Source organism: Aegilops tauschii, chromosome 1, assembly GCF_002575655.3.
Source record: "Aegilops tauschii subsp. strangulata cultivar AL8/78 chromosome 1, Aet v6.0, whole genome shotgun sequence".
In the NCBI taxonomy this organism is placed as follows: domain Eukaryota; kingdom Viridiplantae; phylum Streptophyta; class Magnoliopsida; order Poales; family Poaceae; genus Aegilops; species Aegilops tauschii.
In genome coordinates, this window is record NC_053035.3 from 57405097 (window position 1) to 57422113 (window position 17017).

Sequence of the window (17017 nt, forward strand, 5' to 3'; positions counted from 1 at the left end):
GACGTCGAAGGAGGAAACCATACCTGCCATCCACAAACCACAAACCCAGCACACGTTCCGTCTTCCAGATGTCGTCAATGCATACCACAATCTGCATTCGCTCCTGGACTACCTCCCAAGCTCCACGCCGACGCTGGAGCAAACGCCGTCGCAGCGGTGGAGCCCGAGGACACAGGTCCACCACGAGGATGCCGCCGCCGCCACGCCATCCTTACTTGAACAGACTGGTTTCCAAATCCATCCCCAACCATAGGACCGACGGCCTCGTCAGGGAAGGATCCGAAGAATCTTTATTCAGCACCGTCATCATCGCCACCGAAGCGAAGACGATGAACAGCCTAAAAACCTAGACTACACGGGAGTAAAAACGATCCACGCGCGTGGATCCGGCGACCCCCCTCGCCACCGACGACTGAGGTCGCCGCCGGAGGACGGCGCTGAAAGATGGCCTCTCCTGGCGGCGGCTAGGGTTCCAGCTGCCAGGGAGCAGGGAGGAGAGAAATACGCTTGCGGCCCATGTTGTAGTCCATTTGAAATCTCTAGAAAGACTTATATCGAGGTATTCGCAAAAAAAAGACTTATATTGAGGAACGGAGGGAGTAAATACAGGAGGTAGCTTAGCTCAGATTCCACTGTGACTGACTCTGTGAGCCAAGGTTCCATTCGATCATTTCCATGTACTATAAGAACGCCCGTGTGTTGCAACGGAGCCACACTAACTTTAAGAGTTCAATATTAATATTCTCATACATATCAAGTGACATTGGCGACCATTTTTACCATCAAATTCTCACACACACTCTCTCTCCCTCCCTCTTCCCCACTCTCTCCCCCTCTCCCTCTCTCTCTAAAACACACACACACACATCCATCTTATTGGGTACGGGACCATAATTCATCTATTTCACACACACACGCTAGTGCATAACAATATGGATTATGTGTATTATATTTGTCACCACAACTGAGGGAATTAATTTCATGTAAATCGGCCAGCCACAACTCCAAGAATACGCGGAGGAGGTGGCCCGGGTCCGCGTCGGCGCCGTCCGGCGCGGGCCACGGGCCCGCTTCCAAGTGCGTTTGCGCGCCGGCCACCCACACCGGGTCCTTCAAGTGCCGCTTCCACTGCACCAACTCCCAGGGCCACGGCCAGAGCCAGGGCCAGGGAAGCCGCCCTTCTTTGCCCCCTTCACCGGCTGCGGCCAACGCGGTGCCGCGGCACCCGGCCTCGCCGTCCTCGTCCTCCGGCACCGTCGCGACCCAATGACGCAGCCCAAGCATCGGCCTCGAGAATCAAGAACGCTCGACAACGGAGAGGGAAGGAAAGATCATATACATGTCATAAGAAAGGGAGTTTATTTACTACTCCCTCGATGTATTGTTTTCTTTGTTTGGAGATTGATTACCATCCGTGAGTTAAGGTAAGGTTAATGTGATTGAGCGATTTTTCTGAAAATCAAATATTTGTTTTCTAATTAATGTGATTGAGTGATTTAAGGTAAGGTTAATTAATTTAGATTTGATCTTTAAAGATTGTTCGTGATTGATTCTACATTACTAAATAACTTGCGTCAGTATAGAAAGTTATGATCTGTTCAGATTTCTTTCGTTGTGTGAGAGGATGACGCGGAAATAAACCGATGAAGTGGGGGAGGAGACGAAAAAAATCTACGAAAAAAACCAACGAAGATGGGAGGAGGTACCTAAAAAACCATAAAAGATGGGATGAAAAAAAACCCTAAAAGCGAGACTACGAACTGTTTCATTAGAAGTAGAGATTAGCACTTTGTTTACTTCAGCCCAACTTCGGACGAAACCCAAGCAAGCCGTTTTTTACTCTCACAAACCCTTGGATCACCAGCAGGTGACAGATTTATTTATGTTTATAGCCTTATATTAAAAAAAATGTAGTGGCTGGTGAATCACTGATCAGAAAGCGAATATTTGAGAGATTCTTCATCAATCTAGTGGACGGTCAAATAGGTCACAACTCATGCCCTAATCCGGGCTTCAACTTTATCTTTTGGCCTGCAGGGTGTTGCCCTGTCTGCGTGGATTCTGCTGGAGCATACGAAAATGTATGGATACAAAGAACTTAAGGGCCTCTTTGATTCGTAGGATTGCAAAAACACAGGAATAGGAAAAACGTAGGATTGAAACGACATGTCCATTGGATCCCTATAGAATTTGAGTTTGTTTGATTGTGTCATGAGAAAAGCAAAGGACCCTGTCTGCGTGGATTCTGCTGGAGCATACGAAAATGTATGGATACAAAGAACTTAAGGGCCTATTTGATTCGTAGGATTGCAAAAACACAGGAATAGGAAAAACGTAGGATTGAAATGACATGTCCATTGGATCCCTATAGAATTTGAGTTTGTTTGATTGTGTCATGAGAAAAGCAAAGGATTTCTTTCAAGAGGTTTGAGAGAATGTTAGAATTCCTGTGAACTGTAGTACAAATAAATCCTTAGAAAATAATTCTACAAGATTCAATCCTACGAATCAAACGACCAACGTAGAAAACATTCCTAAGGATTCTAATCCTTTAAAAATCCTATGAAGATCCTTTGAATCAAAGAGACGATGCAGGGTTGAAAGCTGCTGCTGGCGATCCTCCCCCTTGCACGGTCAGTGTCGCCACCAGCATTGGAAGTTCAGACTGGAACAGTACACAACTTTTGACTTCTGCAGTTCCACAACGCAACCAAGTCAAGACCAATAATCTCTACTCCTAATGTCTCAGTTGGTAGTCTCCGCCGGTTAATTTTCGTCCCACCTCCCCTGGTTTATTTTCGTCCTCCCTCAGGTAGACACGTCGAACAAAAAAAACCAGCGATCCCTCCACGTGCGTCGATCCAAGGACAGTCCTCCGGTCGCACCAGAGAAAAAGGGCCGAAAAAAAACCTACGAAAAAAAACCAGCGATCGCTCGCTGCTCCATCCCTCACCCCCGCCGCTCGAGCGAGAACCACCGAGGCTCCCCTCGACTCCCCTCGATCTGTTTGCCCCAGCCGCCATAGCAGAGCACTTCGCCGACGCCGAGATGCAAGGGGAGCCGCCGCCACCGAGGTCCAAGAGGAGCCGCCGCGATCCTCCTCTGCACGCATCGCCGCCTGCGACGCTGCATAACCACGGTCTCCACCGGCGCCGCGATGGCTGCGCCCTCCACCCAGATCCGTCCGCCATTGGCCCTTTATTGTCCCTCCCGATGGGATCCAGCCTCCACCACTGCGCACGGTGCGACGGGATCCACCACGGACGAGGGAAAGGCCGCGCGCGGGCGTCGTGATGTGGTCATCACGTGGCGCGGCACGATCCAGGCTCTGGAATGGGTCGACGATCTTGAGTTCGACATAGTGCCGCCCAAAGGCCCCCTTTGTGAGGCCGCCTGCGCAGATGCTTGGTGCACCGCGGCTGGATCTCCATCCCCACCAACAACAGGGACAACGCCAGAGACCAGGTAATCTTGTGAATACGATGGCACTGTCATGTACATGGTGCACGGTTCAGTGTTGAGCTCACTTGCAGGTTGCAGCTGCATGCTCATGCAACCATGGATGTCAGGCACGGGATGTGCTGGACATTGTTCAGTGTCAGGAGGTGAGCATCACCATGACGAGGCACAGCCTTGGGGCAGCACTGAACGCATTCGACATCACTGAGAATGGCTACAGCTGCACGGCCGCCGCAGCGTGTTCACTTTCGCCCTGCGCGACGGCAGCACCGGCTTCAAGAAGCGGTTTAACGCTGCCACGGCCACCGGCCTCTGTGTTCTGTCGCGTCCGCAATGCTCGAGACATTGTCCACAACGTTGATGAAGGTGAAGGAGATGGAAATTTCAGATAGGACAACATAAAAAATATTCAGGCATGTCTTTACCACTACAAAATATTCAGTCACTGCCCTTGTGCCAATTCTTTTCTGCTTTATCCATGAATCAGTCTGTCTTCCCCAAAATTCATGCATCTGAAGTTTTGAACTAAAGCTTAGTTGATGTAGGGAAGTGAATTGTAGACGTATTTTTTAATTTATATTTAGTACTAGAATTCTGTTTTCAATTCAGTTTCACATCATCGTGTCACTAGAAATTTCAACATGGTATGCTTGTTCGTTTAGACTAGACAACTTTATGAAAATGCGGCATCGGCATCAGTATGCTGCCATTGATCTTATTGCCAAGCTCTTTTGTACATCATCTGACACAACATCATATAGTCAATATGATTCCCTATGCACACTGCCCATTAACTGAATTACTAGAATGTTCATTGTTTTCTTCCATGTGTATCCCTTGGGGTGTGGTTCTTATGAGCACTTATTTGGAGGTTTATGGAGTCCTCCTAGAGTTTGAGAAATTTTAATGAGAATTGGTTTGACAGAAACGGGAGGAGGGGCCATTACGACAATTTTTACGTAGAAGCGATCTCGGGCAGACTGGAACCTATGGACCAAAACTGGGGCAAGAGTTCAGTAGCTTTGTTGTTGTTGTTCTGGAACTCTTTATGTCGTGAAATAGCTAGGAAAATTGCATTGGTGCACTTTGTATAATGTGGGGTCCTCAGACCGAGACAATATTGTAAAAAAACGCGCCTTAAGGTTTGCATCGTTTGTATTAAGGTTGTTCCTTATTTCTAATGAACATGCTTTAGAGGTGTTTTTATAGATGTGCTCCTGCTTCTATCTACTGATCAAATGACTTTCTATTTCGTTGTTTTCTGCCAATATATTATTCAGTAGTTACTGATAAGAATAAGATAAGCCAGCCGTGAGTGTGAAGTAGCAAGATAGTTTGAAAATTCAGAATCTTCATTGCAAGTACACGAACTGGTGTTTTTTGCCCACACATTGCTCAATGATAATTTATACCATGTCTTTAATTTACTAGATTAACTGCACACCTGAACGCAGCACTAATGAAAAGATTCAGCATCTTGGTCGGCTGCTCACGGCGGGGCTTGTGGTTGGTGGTTGCGGCAGTGGCAGAGCAGTGTCCGAGAGCGCGGCGCAAGCAGTGGCCCCTGCTATGTGGGCTGATGGGAGCACACCGTCCAAGCAGCACTTCAAGTCTGACAATGTCCCCTCTACACCAAGGTAGGTGGGCACTCGTGCAAAGATCTAACATCTTCACCGACTAGGACTAAGGTATATGTTTTCTTCTGCCCGTGTGATGTGGTGATAATTTGTTATGCATATGTTTGTAGATGTTAGTCAGTATTTGGGAGATATGAGGTAGTTTGCTAGATAAGAATAGAACAAGAACAAGAAGGAGCTTTAGTTGGGCCATGTCATTGTGAACTTGGAGCACAGAAATTTATAGGAGGTTGTTGTCGTAAAACTAGGTGCTTAAGATCTGCGGAACTATAACATTTTTTGAGTCTAAGTAAAACAAATTTACTTTCTGGGTCTAACTATGTTAATAATTTCTTGCGTGAATAGATGGGCCAAGCCGAGCAGGCCATCACCAACCTATTCGTGCTTTGGTTTATTTTATTTGAGTATTTGTGTTCTTAATCTTTGTTTTCACTGGTGTGTGCTCTGTCCTCTCAGGCTAGGTTTGAATTTGTTGTCATAGAAAAAATATTTTTATCGCCTTTAATACTAGAGGTGATCCAGTTATGTATGCAAGACTATGCAAGATCCTACAAAAAAGTTGAACCGAAAAGTCTTATTTTTTACTTAATTAAGTTTCCTTAGTTATGTGTCAAAATGTTGGGAGAATAAAGTTCATGCTCTGTTCGCACACGGCGGAGACAACCATGGCAAAGTCACCGAGGGGCATCCGGATAAAGTGAGACACTGCGTTGTATATATATGGCCAGAATATATAACCAGGTCCTGTATAAAATGCACGATGGGTATTCTATATTTCACATTCATAAATCTTCCATGTAAATTGTTCATGCTAATTATATGTATTACTTGCAAACGAAGTGAAAGACAACATTCCTGACATTGTACAAGAATATCTCAAGCGGCGTTGTACATGAATATCTCGAGTACATTAAATAGATCTTAGTTGGAATAGATACTTATCATTGCTCTCTTTGTATACATTGTTGAATTACATGTGAAATTTGAGTAACGGGACACATATTTATTATTTGGATGCGGTTTTTCACTTTCCTGAGTTGTATACATTATATTTATTTGTTCAATCAACAAAGAAAAAAAGCCCGTGGCAACGCACAGGTGTTCTACTAGACAAGACAAAATTTAATGTGCGCATGTACATTATTATTCTTCTTACCATCCAATTTTTAGGAAGGAATGAGCCCGGAGCTCGACACCCCATCCAATGGGCTTAAGTCTTAAGAAACTTCAGTGCATACTTAACATGGAGCAGCCTATGGACAATGATTGCTTCAACACCGTTGTGCGTATACTGGCATGTGACGAGGGAGTATTGTTCATAGACCCTCCTATATAAACTACATGGATCTAAGATTTTGTGTAAGTTATCATAACTCTTCATTCTATGTGGCATTAGTATCAACATTTTGAAACAATATCTCTTTTTTTACTTAGTCCAAGATGCTAGAGTCAACACGAGTCAGAAGTTTTGCGAGAAGGAAACTATCCAGACGTTGGCGACATCATTTGATAGCTGGCCTGGGATGGACAACGACATCTCATCGTGCAACATGGTAAGTAAAGTATTTTGTCTATTGTTATCATGGTTTATTGTTGTTTCTAATAGCTCCACTTGTAGATTTATCTTCCCTATGCATTCATCGGCCGATACATCTTGTATGTCATCGACAAAGAGGCACGTCGTCTATATATTATGGACCTTATTCAAACATCACAATCGTCAGAGGATAAAAATTTAAGGCATGCACTGAAATTAAAAAGTTTTGCAAGAGATTCCAAAGAAGCACTTGAAATAAAACTGCCTGGTTGGAATTCCGATATATCTAAATGAAAACATTTGTTTCCGTTTGGTATTCCAACGAGTATATACGGGTAATGAATTCATAATAAAAACATTTATTTTTGTGATCACTATATTCTTATTATTAATTTAAAAAATTGTAGGAATGTGTCTGGCTATTTTGTTTTTTATTTTATGCTCTGGTGGAGCGGTAATAAATTGGTCAAGCCGGTTTGCGCGGTGAGTATTGTTTTAAGACCTTCGGCGTGAAATTTTCATACTAACTATATATATTGTTTGTGCAGGATGGGTATGAGTTGAGGAAACGGTTTTTATTATACTTGCTAAAACATCATGGGAATGAAGCTAAAGACAACTTTCTTGATATTGTGAAAGAATTTCTTAAATGCATCATCTAGATATGGATAGTTTTGTAATAAATGTTTAGTTGAAACATCACTTAGTTTGTTACATGGACATTTCGTTAATCTTTCTTTTTGTTATTAATTTACATTGCAAAAATGGGCTTCAATTATTTAATAATTGTGTTTGTGTTATATTGTTTATACATTTATAGTTTAACATGTAACTCTTGCAAAATATTTCAAGAGCCCGTGGCAACGCACGGGCACTCTACTAGTTCCGCTTAAAAATATCAGAAAGCAAAATCGGATCCCGATCAATCAACCAGTCTGTTTCATTCCTTGCTTCGGGTCCAAGCGAGCGACTTTGGAGGAGATTCGATTGAAAGGAGAGAGAGACAGATGCGGCTGCATGCACAGGCAATCAAAGAATACGGCAGGATCTCAGATCACGGATCGGACGGCGCCGCGTGGTCCGAGGCGGGACCGGGGGCGGGCTGGAGGGCCCGGATCTTGATGTGGTAGCGCGGCGGGCGGTCGGCGGCGGCGGTGTCGTCGTAGCCGTAGCCGAGGCGGGCGCCGCACTTGCGGCAGAGCAGGCGCGTGCGGCGCGAGAAGGGGAGGCAGGCGCGCACGTCCAGCCACCGGAACTCCTCCAGGTGGCCGAAGCGCGCGTCGTCGATGGCGTCGAACACCACCTCCGCCGCGCCCACGCACCGCCGCCTCGCGCCAGCGCCGCCCGCCGTGTCCCGCGCCAGCGAGCTCAGCCTCAGGTCGTACCCGCACGCCCCGCAGCTGCATGCATGCAGTCAGTCAACCAGAAAGAAAATTAAATCGCAGTCGCGGCGGCGGCGGCGAGGGAGGGAGGGAGGGGGACCGACGGACCAGTAGGTGACGGTGGAGATGATGCTCGGGATCGGCGGCTTCTCCATGGCCGCGCCGATCGATCGCCTGTGCTGTACGAGGTTGTTTGGTTGTCTCCGCGATGGAGTCGTGAATCTTGGAGATGGAGCGCGCGTGTTGTATATAGGGAGAGGGGAGGACGGACGCGTGGGGAGCGGTCTGCGGGCGGCGCCCACCGGAGCGGATGAGTCAGTCCAGGCGAGCGGAAGGGGTCGGGAACATGCTCATCCGGGGGCGGTGGCGATGCTGGTCCTCTTTTGTTTTCAGGTACCATGTTATTAAAATATTTCATGGACGGTCCTGAGGACGGTTTTCTCTACGCTCTTTGTTTGATTCCTAGGTTAGTGTAACTACTTTTTAGATTAATATAAACGGTAGTACGACATCATAAAAGATTATATCAATCCATTTCAACCTTTTAGAAAACAGTCACTCGTTTCTTCTATACACAATAAAACATTTGTTGAGTCCTATTGTATCTTAGATACCCGAATTAAAGTAAAGTTATGTCTTCTTGTTTACAATGAGCTATAGTATTTTATTTTACTGATGCATCAATCTTTTTATTATAATAATGGAGATGTCGGCTTCTCCAATAGCACGATGACAAAATAGTCACTAAAAGCTACAAACTGAAAACTGGCAGAAAAAAAGCTACAGAGAACAGCGACCACAACGATGTCTATAGGCGCCACCAGGCCAACGTGCCACCAACCATGACAAAGTAGTGGAAAGTTCGGCTTCTCCACAAGATAATTCACATGATTGTATGGGCACAAACACCATGCCATCAGTGTCCATGTTCGCACCATATAAACGGCATCGCCCCTTTGATCCATTCATATGTGGTATGGACGGATCACATCACAACTTGGCGAAATCTCACCGACAAGGACCCCGTAGCTCCTCCTCCATGTTGCATCGAGAGGGAAATGAGCAGTGCCACTTGGGTTTCTGTGGTGATGTGTGGATGGTGCCTCCGACTTAACATATGCAAACCCTCCTTAACGAGGCCTCCTTGGTGTAGCTGGCATGCATGTGTTCATGTGGATCGATACTCAATGGCCCTAGTGGCATCGCTTGAGCAATAATGACCCGGACTTGTTCTTGTATGCCTAGATCGATAGTGATTTTTTTATCACCCTCGACGTATGCTCAATTATTATCACTCTCGCCTTTCATTGTCTTAGAGCATATTATGCACAAAGTAAGACTCTACGAAATTTGCAGTGTACGGTTCTTATCCGGGAAAAATAATCTTTGAATACAAATTCAAACAAATAAATACTACCTCCATATCAAAATATAGCCTACAAAAATGTCTTATGTTTTTTTTGGGGGGGGGGGGGGACCAAATATGAGGTACTTTCTTCCATTTTTATTACAATTGATGTGTTTGTATGTGTGTCATCCAAAGTACGCCTCTGCGTCCTCTTTGATTCGAAGAAATCCACATGAAGTTTGGAGGATCCTATTCCTTATGTTTTTTCTTTCCTTTTCTCTAAAACTTTTTTGCTTGCATAGTTATAAAATAAACTATATAAACTTCGTTTGTTCCATGACAACAATCTCATACACCTAGTTTCTTAGAAATATTTTAGTGCTTTCCATATGGTGTGGCCAAACATCTTCCAATACCCATTTTGCGTATTCAACTCATTAAGGATACAACATGCCATGGCATTCAATCATGTATTTTCTTTATTACCGCATTATTTGATACGCATGAAACATGAAGACAATTGATATCTTCATGGTTTTGATCCCTACATAAATCCAGGATATCCACCATTACGACTCGTTGAGTTCCAATGAAGTTTCTAGTTTATCTAGCTTGTTGGTCAAGGATAACTTCACTAAAGTCACTATCTTGTCTCATCGAGGAGTATATAATGCAATAATGCATCCTATAAGTGGCATTTGCTATAAGAAGTCAAATGCTCGAGATCACCGATCATTATCCATAATACAGTCAATAATAGAGATGCGCCAACTCTCTTAAACTTATCTTCCTGTCTTTGGACCGAACCTAAACACAACATGGGGCGGCGGCTCCATCGCCGTGTCATCCAGGGAGCAATCAATCAGAATGTACTAAATAAAATTTCATCCAAATTTCTAGTCCAAGCAAGCAAGGTGGCCAACGCCACTAGATGAGACACAACCGTTGCACTAAGAGCATCATTGAAGAGCCGCATAGTGGCTGGAAGGGATCATCGATGCTAGAGCCATACCACCACGGCCAAAGACCACCACGCCACCTACTTGCACGCAAACGACACCGAGAGGCCCATTAAGGAGGACTTGCATTTGATACGGTGGAGGCACCACCCATGTCGCCCTAGAAAGAACGAATTGGGGCGACTTTGCTTTTTTCCTCCACGACATGTTCTTTTATGCCTAGATAGGGGCTTTTTAACCACCATCGATCAACTATAATCCTAATTGATTTGAATACATGTAAATCCTTGGAAATTTTTTAGTGCTTTTCGTGTGGTTTAACCAAACAACTTATGTAAGGATTTACATGTATTCAAATCAATTAGGATTGAACAAACCATGCCATCCAATTCCTACAATTTTCTTCTATCGCCACATTTTTTATTGTGGGAGCTATCACCGCATTATTTGACAAGTGTGAAATACTAAGAACATTGGTATTTTTCACGGGTTTGGTTCCTAGTTTCCTACAGAAATCCATGATATATGCCACTTCAATTCATGACAGTACCTAGCTTAGTTGGTCAACGAGAACCTCACCAAGTCACTATCTTATCATAGTGACAAGTGAGGAGTATACATTGCAATAATGCGTGTGTCGTTTAAGTGACACTTGCTTCAATAAGTCAAATGCCCATGATCATCAATCATTATCCAAAATACAATCAATAATCGAGATGAGTCAACTCTCTTAAACTTCTCCCAGTTAGTCCTTCTCTCCATTTGGCCCTAAACGAAACGCAACATGGGACGGCTGCGTCGCCGCGTCCGCCGGGAGCAATCAAATTAAAAAAACCATTTTAATATGTTGAAATATATTACCCGTCTCTCTTCATGAGTTTACATTTCTGGATGAATTGACTAAAGCATGAATTCAATACCATCAATCAGTTAGTTTGTACATTAGTGACACAATCAATTGCCAGGGAGCAATCAATCAATCAAAATATCAGAAAGAGATTTGATTCCAATTTCCAATCAATCAAATCAGTTTGTACACTAGCGAGCGCGAACGGCAATTCCCGTTTGCGTCGACAGAGAAAGGAAGAAAGAAAATGGAAACACAAAAAAAGGGACGGAATGTGCGCACGGGCATGTCAGGCAATGGAGATCAAGATCGCGGATCCGCCGGCGCGTGGGACGGCGGCGGCGGCGTGGCGGCGCCGGAGAAGGCGTCGTCGGAGGAGGCGGGGTGGAGGGCGCGGATCTTGATGTGGTACCGCGGCGGCCTGGTGGCGGTGGTGTTGTCGTCGTAGCCGAAGCCGACGTGGGCGCCGCACTTGCGGCAGAGCAGGCGCGTGCGGCGCGCGAAGAGGCGGCGCGCGCGCAGGTCGAGGCAGCGGAACTCGTCGAGGTGGCCGAAGCGCGCGTCGTCGATGGCGTCGAACACCACCACCGCCGCGCTCCGCCAGCCCCGCCGCCTCGCCCCGCCCGCGCCGGCCCCCACGATGCCCGCCGTGTCCCGCGCCGACGAGCTCAGCTTCAGGTCGTACCCGCACCGCCCGCAGCTGCACGCACAGACAAGCAAAGCCGCGTCAGCACGGTGATCCATCATCCATGGCACGAACGAACGCATCAAGAAACCAAGAAGCCAGGCGCGCGGATCAATCAAGCGAAGACACGACGGAGATGCATGCAATGCGGCCGGGGTGAGAGTGAGAGACGGACCAGTAGGTGACGGTGGAGGCGCTCCGGGGGAGAAGGGGAGAAGGCGTCCCCGTGCGCTTGTCGAACTCCATGGATCGATCCGCGAGCTGCTCTGCTTGTCTATGTCTGCCACTTTGTTTCCTGATTTGTCTGGTGTCGAATGGGAGATCGACGGAGGTTATATATATAGCCATTAGGGCAAGGCCCGAGGTGGGAAGGTGGGAGAGTGTGTGGGGTCGCGCCGACCGCATCCAGGTCAGGTGGGTGTGGGCGGGCGCGGGGAACATGCCGGTCGATGGTGGCCGGTGGTGCTCTGCGGGCTGCGGGTCATCTCCTCTGCCTGCCCTGCCCACGTTGTTGCGACCGACCCGGTCATCATCACTGTGATGAGCTCGGCCACCAGCCCACCACCATGCATCATTACTCTGTCTGCATTTGTCCTGGTCTAAGATTTTCTTAGAAATTTGTTTATCCAGCCTGTCGATGGGTCAATGGAACATTTACTTTATCCTAGTTTTGTTTAAGTAATTAATGCAATAATGGTCATGAAAAATACAGTAGTATATACAGCTGGAAATGCGCCGTACAAGTAACACTTGGCGCCTTCGTTTAAGTCAATGCTCAAGATCTACCATCGTTTATCCAAAAATGGAAAGTTGATGCCCGGGACAAGAGCAAATTTCCTCCCGCTTTCGTCCATGCGGCCATCCAACACTGTCGCTTACATCCGGCCTCCCTATTTTTTTTAAAGTCCACACGTTCAAATAGCCACATGCAACAGTAGTTCAAATTTTAAAAAAGTTCAAATATCACATTCCAATATTGTTGTCCCCATTAATCGCCCACGGATGCTCAATCAGACCTTCCTTCAGCTGCTCGTGAGTTGCTCGATGCCAAATTTGTTGATGCATTTGAATAAGCTCTTCAAATGCGGGCAAATGTTGGTCTTGAAGTTCGATAGGATCAACCATGTTCTCAAATTTTCTAGAGTTGGGGCAACATCCTCACCCACATCCTCAACGATCATGTTGTGCATGATCGCACAACATGTCATCTGAAGGAAATATGCCCTAGAGGCAATAATAAAGTTATTGTTTATTTCCTTATTTCATGATAAATGTTTATTATTCATGCTAGAATTGTATTAACCGAAAACTTAGTACATGTATGAATGCATAGACAAAACATAAGTGTCCCTAGTATGCCTCTACTTGACTAACTCGTTTATCAAAGATGGTTATGTTTTCTAGCCATAGACATGTGTTGTCATTTGATGAACGGGATCACATCATTAGAGAATGATGTGATGGACAAGACCCATCCGTTAGCTTAACATTATGATCGTTTAGTTTATTGCTATTACTTTCTTCATGACTTATACATGTTCCTCTGACTATGAGATTATGCAACTCCCGAATACCGGAGGAACACTTAGTGTGCTATCAAAAGTCAAAACGTAACTGTGTGATTATAAAGATGCTCTATAGGTGTCTCCGATGGTGTTTGTTGAGTTGGCATAGATCGAGATTATGATTTGTCACTCCAATTGTCGGAGAGGTATCTCTGGGCCCTCTCGGTAATGCACATCACAATAAGCCTTGCAAGCAATGTGACTAATAAGTTAGTTGCGGAATGATGCATAAGGAACGAGAACAACGTATGTTGTTATGCGGTTTGACTGATAAAGATCTTCGTACAATATGTAGGAACCAATATGAGCATCCAGGTTCCGCTATTGGTTATTGACCGTAGATGTGTCTCGTTCATGTCTACATAGTTCTGGAACCCGTAGGGTCCGCACGCTTAACATTCGATGACGATTCGTATTATGAGTTTATGTGATTTGATGTACCGAAGGTTGTTCGGAGTCCCGGATGAGATCACGGACATAACGAGGAGTCTCGAAATGGTCGAGACATAAAGATTGATATATTGGACCATGTTATTCGGACACCGGAAGTGTTCCGGATGGTTACGGATAAAACCAAAGTGCCGGAGAGGTTACCGGAACCCCCCAGGGAAGTAATGTGCCTTAGTGGGCCTTAGGGGAGAGAGAGGGCAGCTGCCAGGAGGTGCTCCCCGCCCCAGGGGAGTCTGAATAGGACTAGGGGAGGGGGGCGCGGCCCCTCTTTCCCTCTCCTCTCCTTCCTTCTTCTCCTACTTGGACTACGAAGGGGGGGGGCAATTCCTACTTGGAGTAGGACTCCCCCCCTTGGGCTTGCCCTCTAGGGCCAGCCGGCCTCCTCCCTCCCTCCTTTATATACGGGGGAGGGGGCACCCCATAGACACACAAGTTGATCTTTAACCGTGTGCCGTGCCCCCTCCACAGTTTTACACCTCGGTCATATCGTCGTAGTGCTTAGGCGAAGCCCTGCGCCGGTAACTTCATCATCACCGTCACCACGCCGTCGTGCTGACGGAACTCTCCTTCGGCCTCAACTGGATCAAGAGTTCAAGGGACGTCACTGAGCTGAACGTGTGCAGATCGCGGAGGTGCCGTGTGTTCGGTACTTGGATCGATTGAATCGCAAAGACGTTTGACTACATCAACCACGTTACTAAACGCTTCCGCTTTCGGTCTATGAGGATACGTGGACACACTCTCCCCGCTCGTTGCAATGCTTCTCCTAGATAGATCTCTCGTGATCGTAGGAGTTTTTTTTGAAATACTACATTCCCCAACAGTGGCATCCAAGCCAGGTCTATACGTAGATGTTATATGCACGAGTAGAACACAAAGAGTTGTGGGCGATAATAGTCATACTGCTTACCAGCATGTCATACTTTGATTCGGCGGTATTGTTGGATGAAGCGGCCCAGACCGACATTACATGACCGCGTTCATGAGACTGATTCTACCGCCATGCTTCACACACAGGTGGCTAGTGGGTGTCTGTTTCTCCAACTTTAGTTGAATCGAGTGTGACTACGCCTGGTCCTTGTTGAAGGTTAAAACAGCAGACTTGACGAAAAATCGTTGTGGTTTTTATGCGTAGGTAAGAACGGTTCTTGCTAAGCCCGTAGCATCCACGTAAAACTTGCAACAACAAAGTAGAGGACGTCTAACTTGTTTTTGCAGGGCTTGTTGTGATGTGATATGGTTAAGACGTGATGATATATAAATTGTTGTATGAGATGATCATGTTTTGTAAAAGTTATCGGCAACTGGCAGGAGCCTTATGGTTGTCGCTTTATTGTATGAAATGCAATCGCCATGTAATTGCTTTACTTTATCGCTAAGCGGTAGCGATAGTCGTAGAAGCAATAGTTGGCGAGACGACAACGATGCTCGATGGAGATCAAGGTGTCAAGCCGGTGACGATGGTGATCATGACGGTGCTTTAGAGATGGAGATCAAAGGCACAAGATGATGATGGCCATATCATATCACTTATTTGATTGCATGTGATGTTTATCTTTTGTGCATCTTATTTTGCTTAGTACGACGGTAGCATTATAAGATGATCTCTCACTAAATTTCAAGGTATTAGTGTTCTCCCTGAGTATGCACCATTGCTACAGTTCGTCGTGCCGAGACACCACGTGATGATCGGGTGTGATAAGCTATACGTTCACATACAATGGGTGCAAGCCAGTTTGCGCACGCAGAATACTCGGGTTAAACTTGATGAGCCTAGCATATGCAGATATGGCCTCGGAACACTGAGACCGAAAGGTCGAGCGTGAATCATATAGTAGACATGATCAACATAGTGATGTTCACCATTGAAAACTTCTCCATCTCACGTGATGATCGGACATGGTTTAGTTGATATGGATCACATGATCACTTAGATGATTAGAGGGATTGCTACCTCTTGAGCATGCATTGGTTTTCCCTTAAAGAGGAAAGGGTGATGCAGCAAAGTAGCGTAAGTATTTCTCTCAGTTTTTGAGAACCAAGGTATCAATCCAGTAGGAGGTTACACGCAAGTCGCCTTGTACCTACACAAACAAATAAGAACCTTGCAACCAATGTGATAAAGGGGTTGTCAATCCCATCACGGCCACTTGCAAAAGTGAGATCTGATAGAGATAATAAGATAATTTTTTTTGGTATTCTTATGATATAGATTGGAAAGTAAAGATTGCAAAATAAAATAGGTCGGAAACTTATATGATGGAAAATAGACCCGGGGGCCATAGGTTTCACTAGTGGCTTCTCTCAAGATAGCATAATCTACGGTGGGTGAGCAAATTACTGTCGAGCAATTGATAGAAAAGCGCATAGTTATGAGAATATCTAGGCATGATCATGTATATAGGCATCACGTCCACGACAAGTAGACCGAAACGATTCTGCATCTACTACTATTACTCCACGCATCGACCGCTATCCAGCATGCATCTAGAGTATTAAGTTCATAAGAACAGAGTAACGCATTAGGCAAGATGACATGATGTAGACGGATAAACTCAAGCAATATGATATAAACCCCATCTTTTTATCCTCAATGGCAACAATACAATACGTGCCTTGCTGCCCCTGCTGTCACTGGGAAAGGACACCGCAAGATTGAACCCAAAGCTAAGCACTTCTCCCATTGCAAGAAAGATCAATCTAGTAGGCCAAACCAAACTGATAACTCGAAGAGACTTGCAAAGATATCAAATCATACATATAAGAATTCAGAGAAGAACCAAATATTGTTCATGTAGGATTGCAATCTATATCAAGAACAATAAAATCTACGGGCACATAATTCCTATTTTCAACAATAAGAACATCATTAATTCTTCCCATAGGTTTCTTAATGGTGGAATCCACAAGATGCAAGTTTAAAGAACAATCATAAAATTCATGGAAACCTAGCACATCGCACAAAGTTTTTGGAATCGTGGAAACACTAGCACCCAAATCACACAAAGCATAGCATTCATGATCTTTAATCTTAATTTTAATAGTAGGTTACCACTCATCATAAAGTTTTCTAGGGATAGAAACTTCTAATTCAAGTTTTTCTTCATAAGATTGCATTAAAGCATCAACGATATGTTTGGTAAAAGCT

The 17017-nt window shown here is 45.3% G+C and overlaps 2 protein-coding genes and 1 long non-coding RNA gene across 10 annotated transcripts; 1 reads left to right on the top strand and 2 right to left on the bottom strand.

The window, feature by feature from the left end:
- The first annotated feature begins 2920 nt into the window (after window positions 1-2920).
- Window positions 2921-7433, top strand: LOC109734116 (uncharacterized). 8 transcript variants are annotated; one of them, XR_012201844.1, is made up of 5 exons: window positions 2922-3465; window positions 3541-3872; window positions 4385-6455; window positions 6531-6649; window positions 7182-7433. It is a non-coding gene; the product is annotated as an uncharacterized lncRNA (long non-coding RNA). The 8 variants fall into 8 exon arrangements; XR_012201845.1 differs by having other exon boundaries at window positions 2923-3465; window positions 4891-6455; XR_005767025.3 differs by having other exon boundaries at window positions 2921-3465; window positions 3534-6455.
- Window positions 7434-7549: 116 nt separating this feature from the next.
- LOC109734114 (uncharacterized protein At4g08330, chloroplastic) lies at window positions 7550-8410 on the bottom strand. The gene is made up of 2 exons (XM_020293334.3): window positions 8124-8410; window positions 7550-8033 (listed from the first exon to the last, which is right to left on the bottom strand). Exons 1-2 carry the CDS (start codon window positions 8168-8170, stop codon window positions 7688-7690), a joined length of 393 nt encoding a protein of 130 aa, XP_020148923.1. The 5' UTR covers window positions 8171-8410; the 3' UTR covers window positions 7550-7687.
- Window positions 8411-11308: 2898 nt separating this feature from the next.
- On the bottom strand, window positions 11309-12339 carry LOC109734113 (uncharacterized). The gene is made up of 2 exons (XM_020293332.4): window positions 12030-12339; window positions 11309-11869 (listed from the first exon to the last, which is right to left on the bottom strand). The coding sequence occupies exons 1-2, from the start codon at window positions 12293-12295 to the stop codon at window positions 11473-11475; spliced, it is 663 nt and encodes a 220-aa protein (XP_020148921.1). The 5' UTR covers window positions 12296-12339; the 3' UTR covers window positions 11309-11472.
- Between the last annotated feature and the right edge of the window lie 4678 nt (window positions 12340-17017).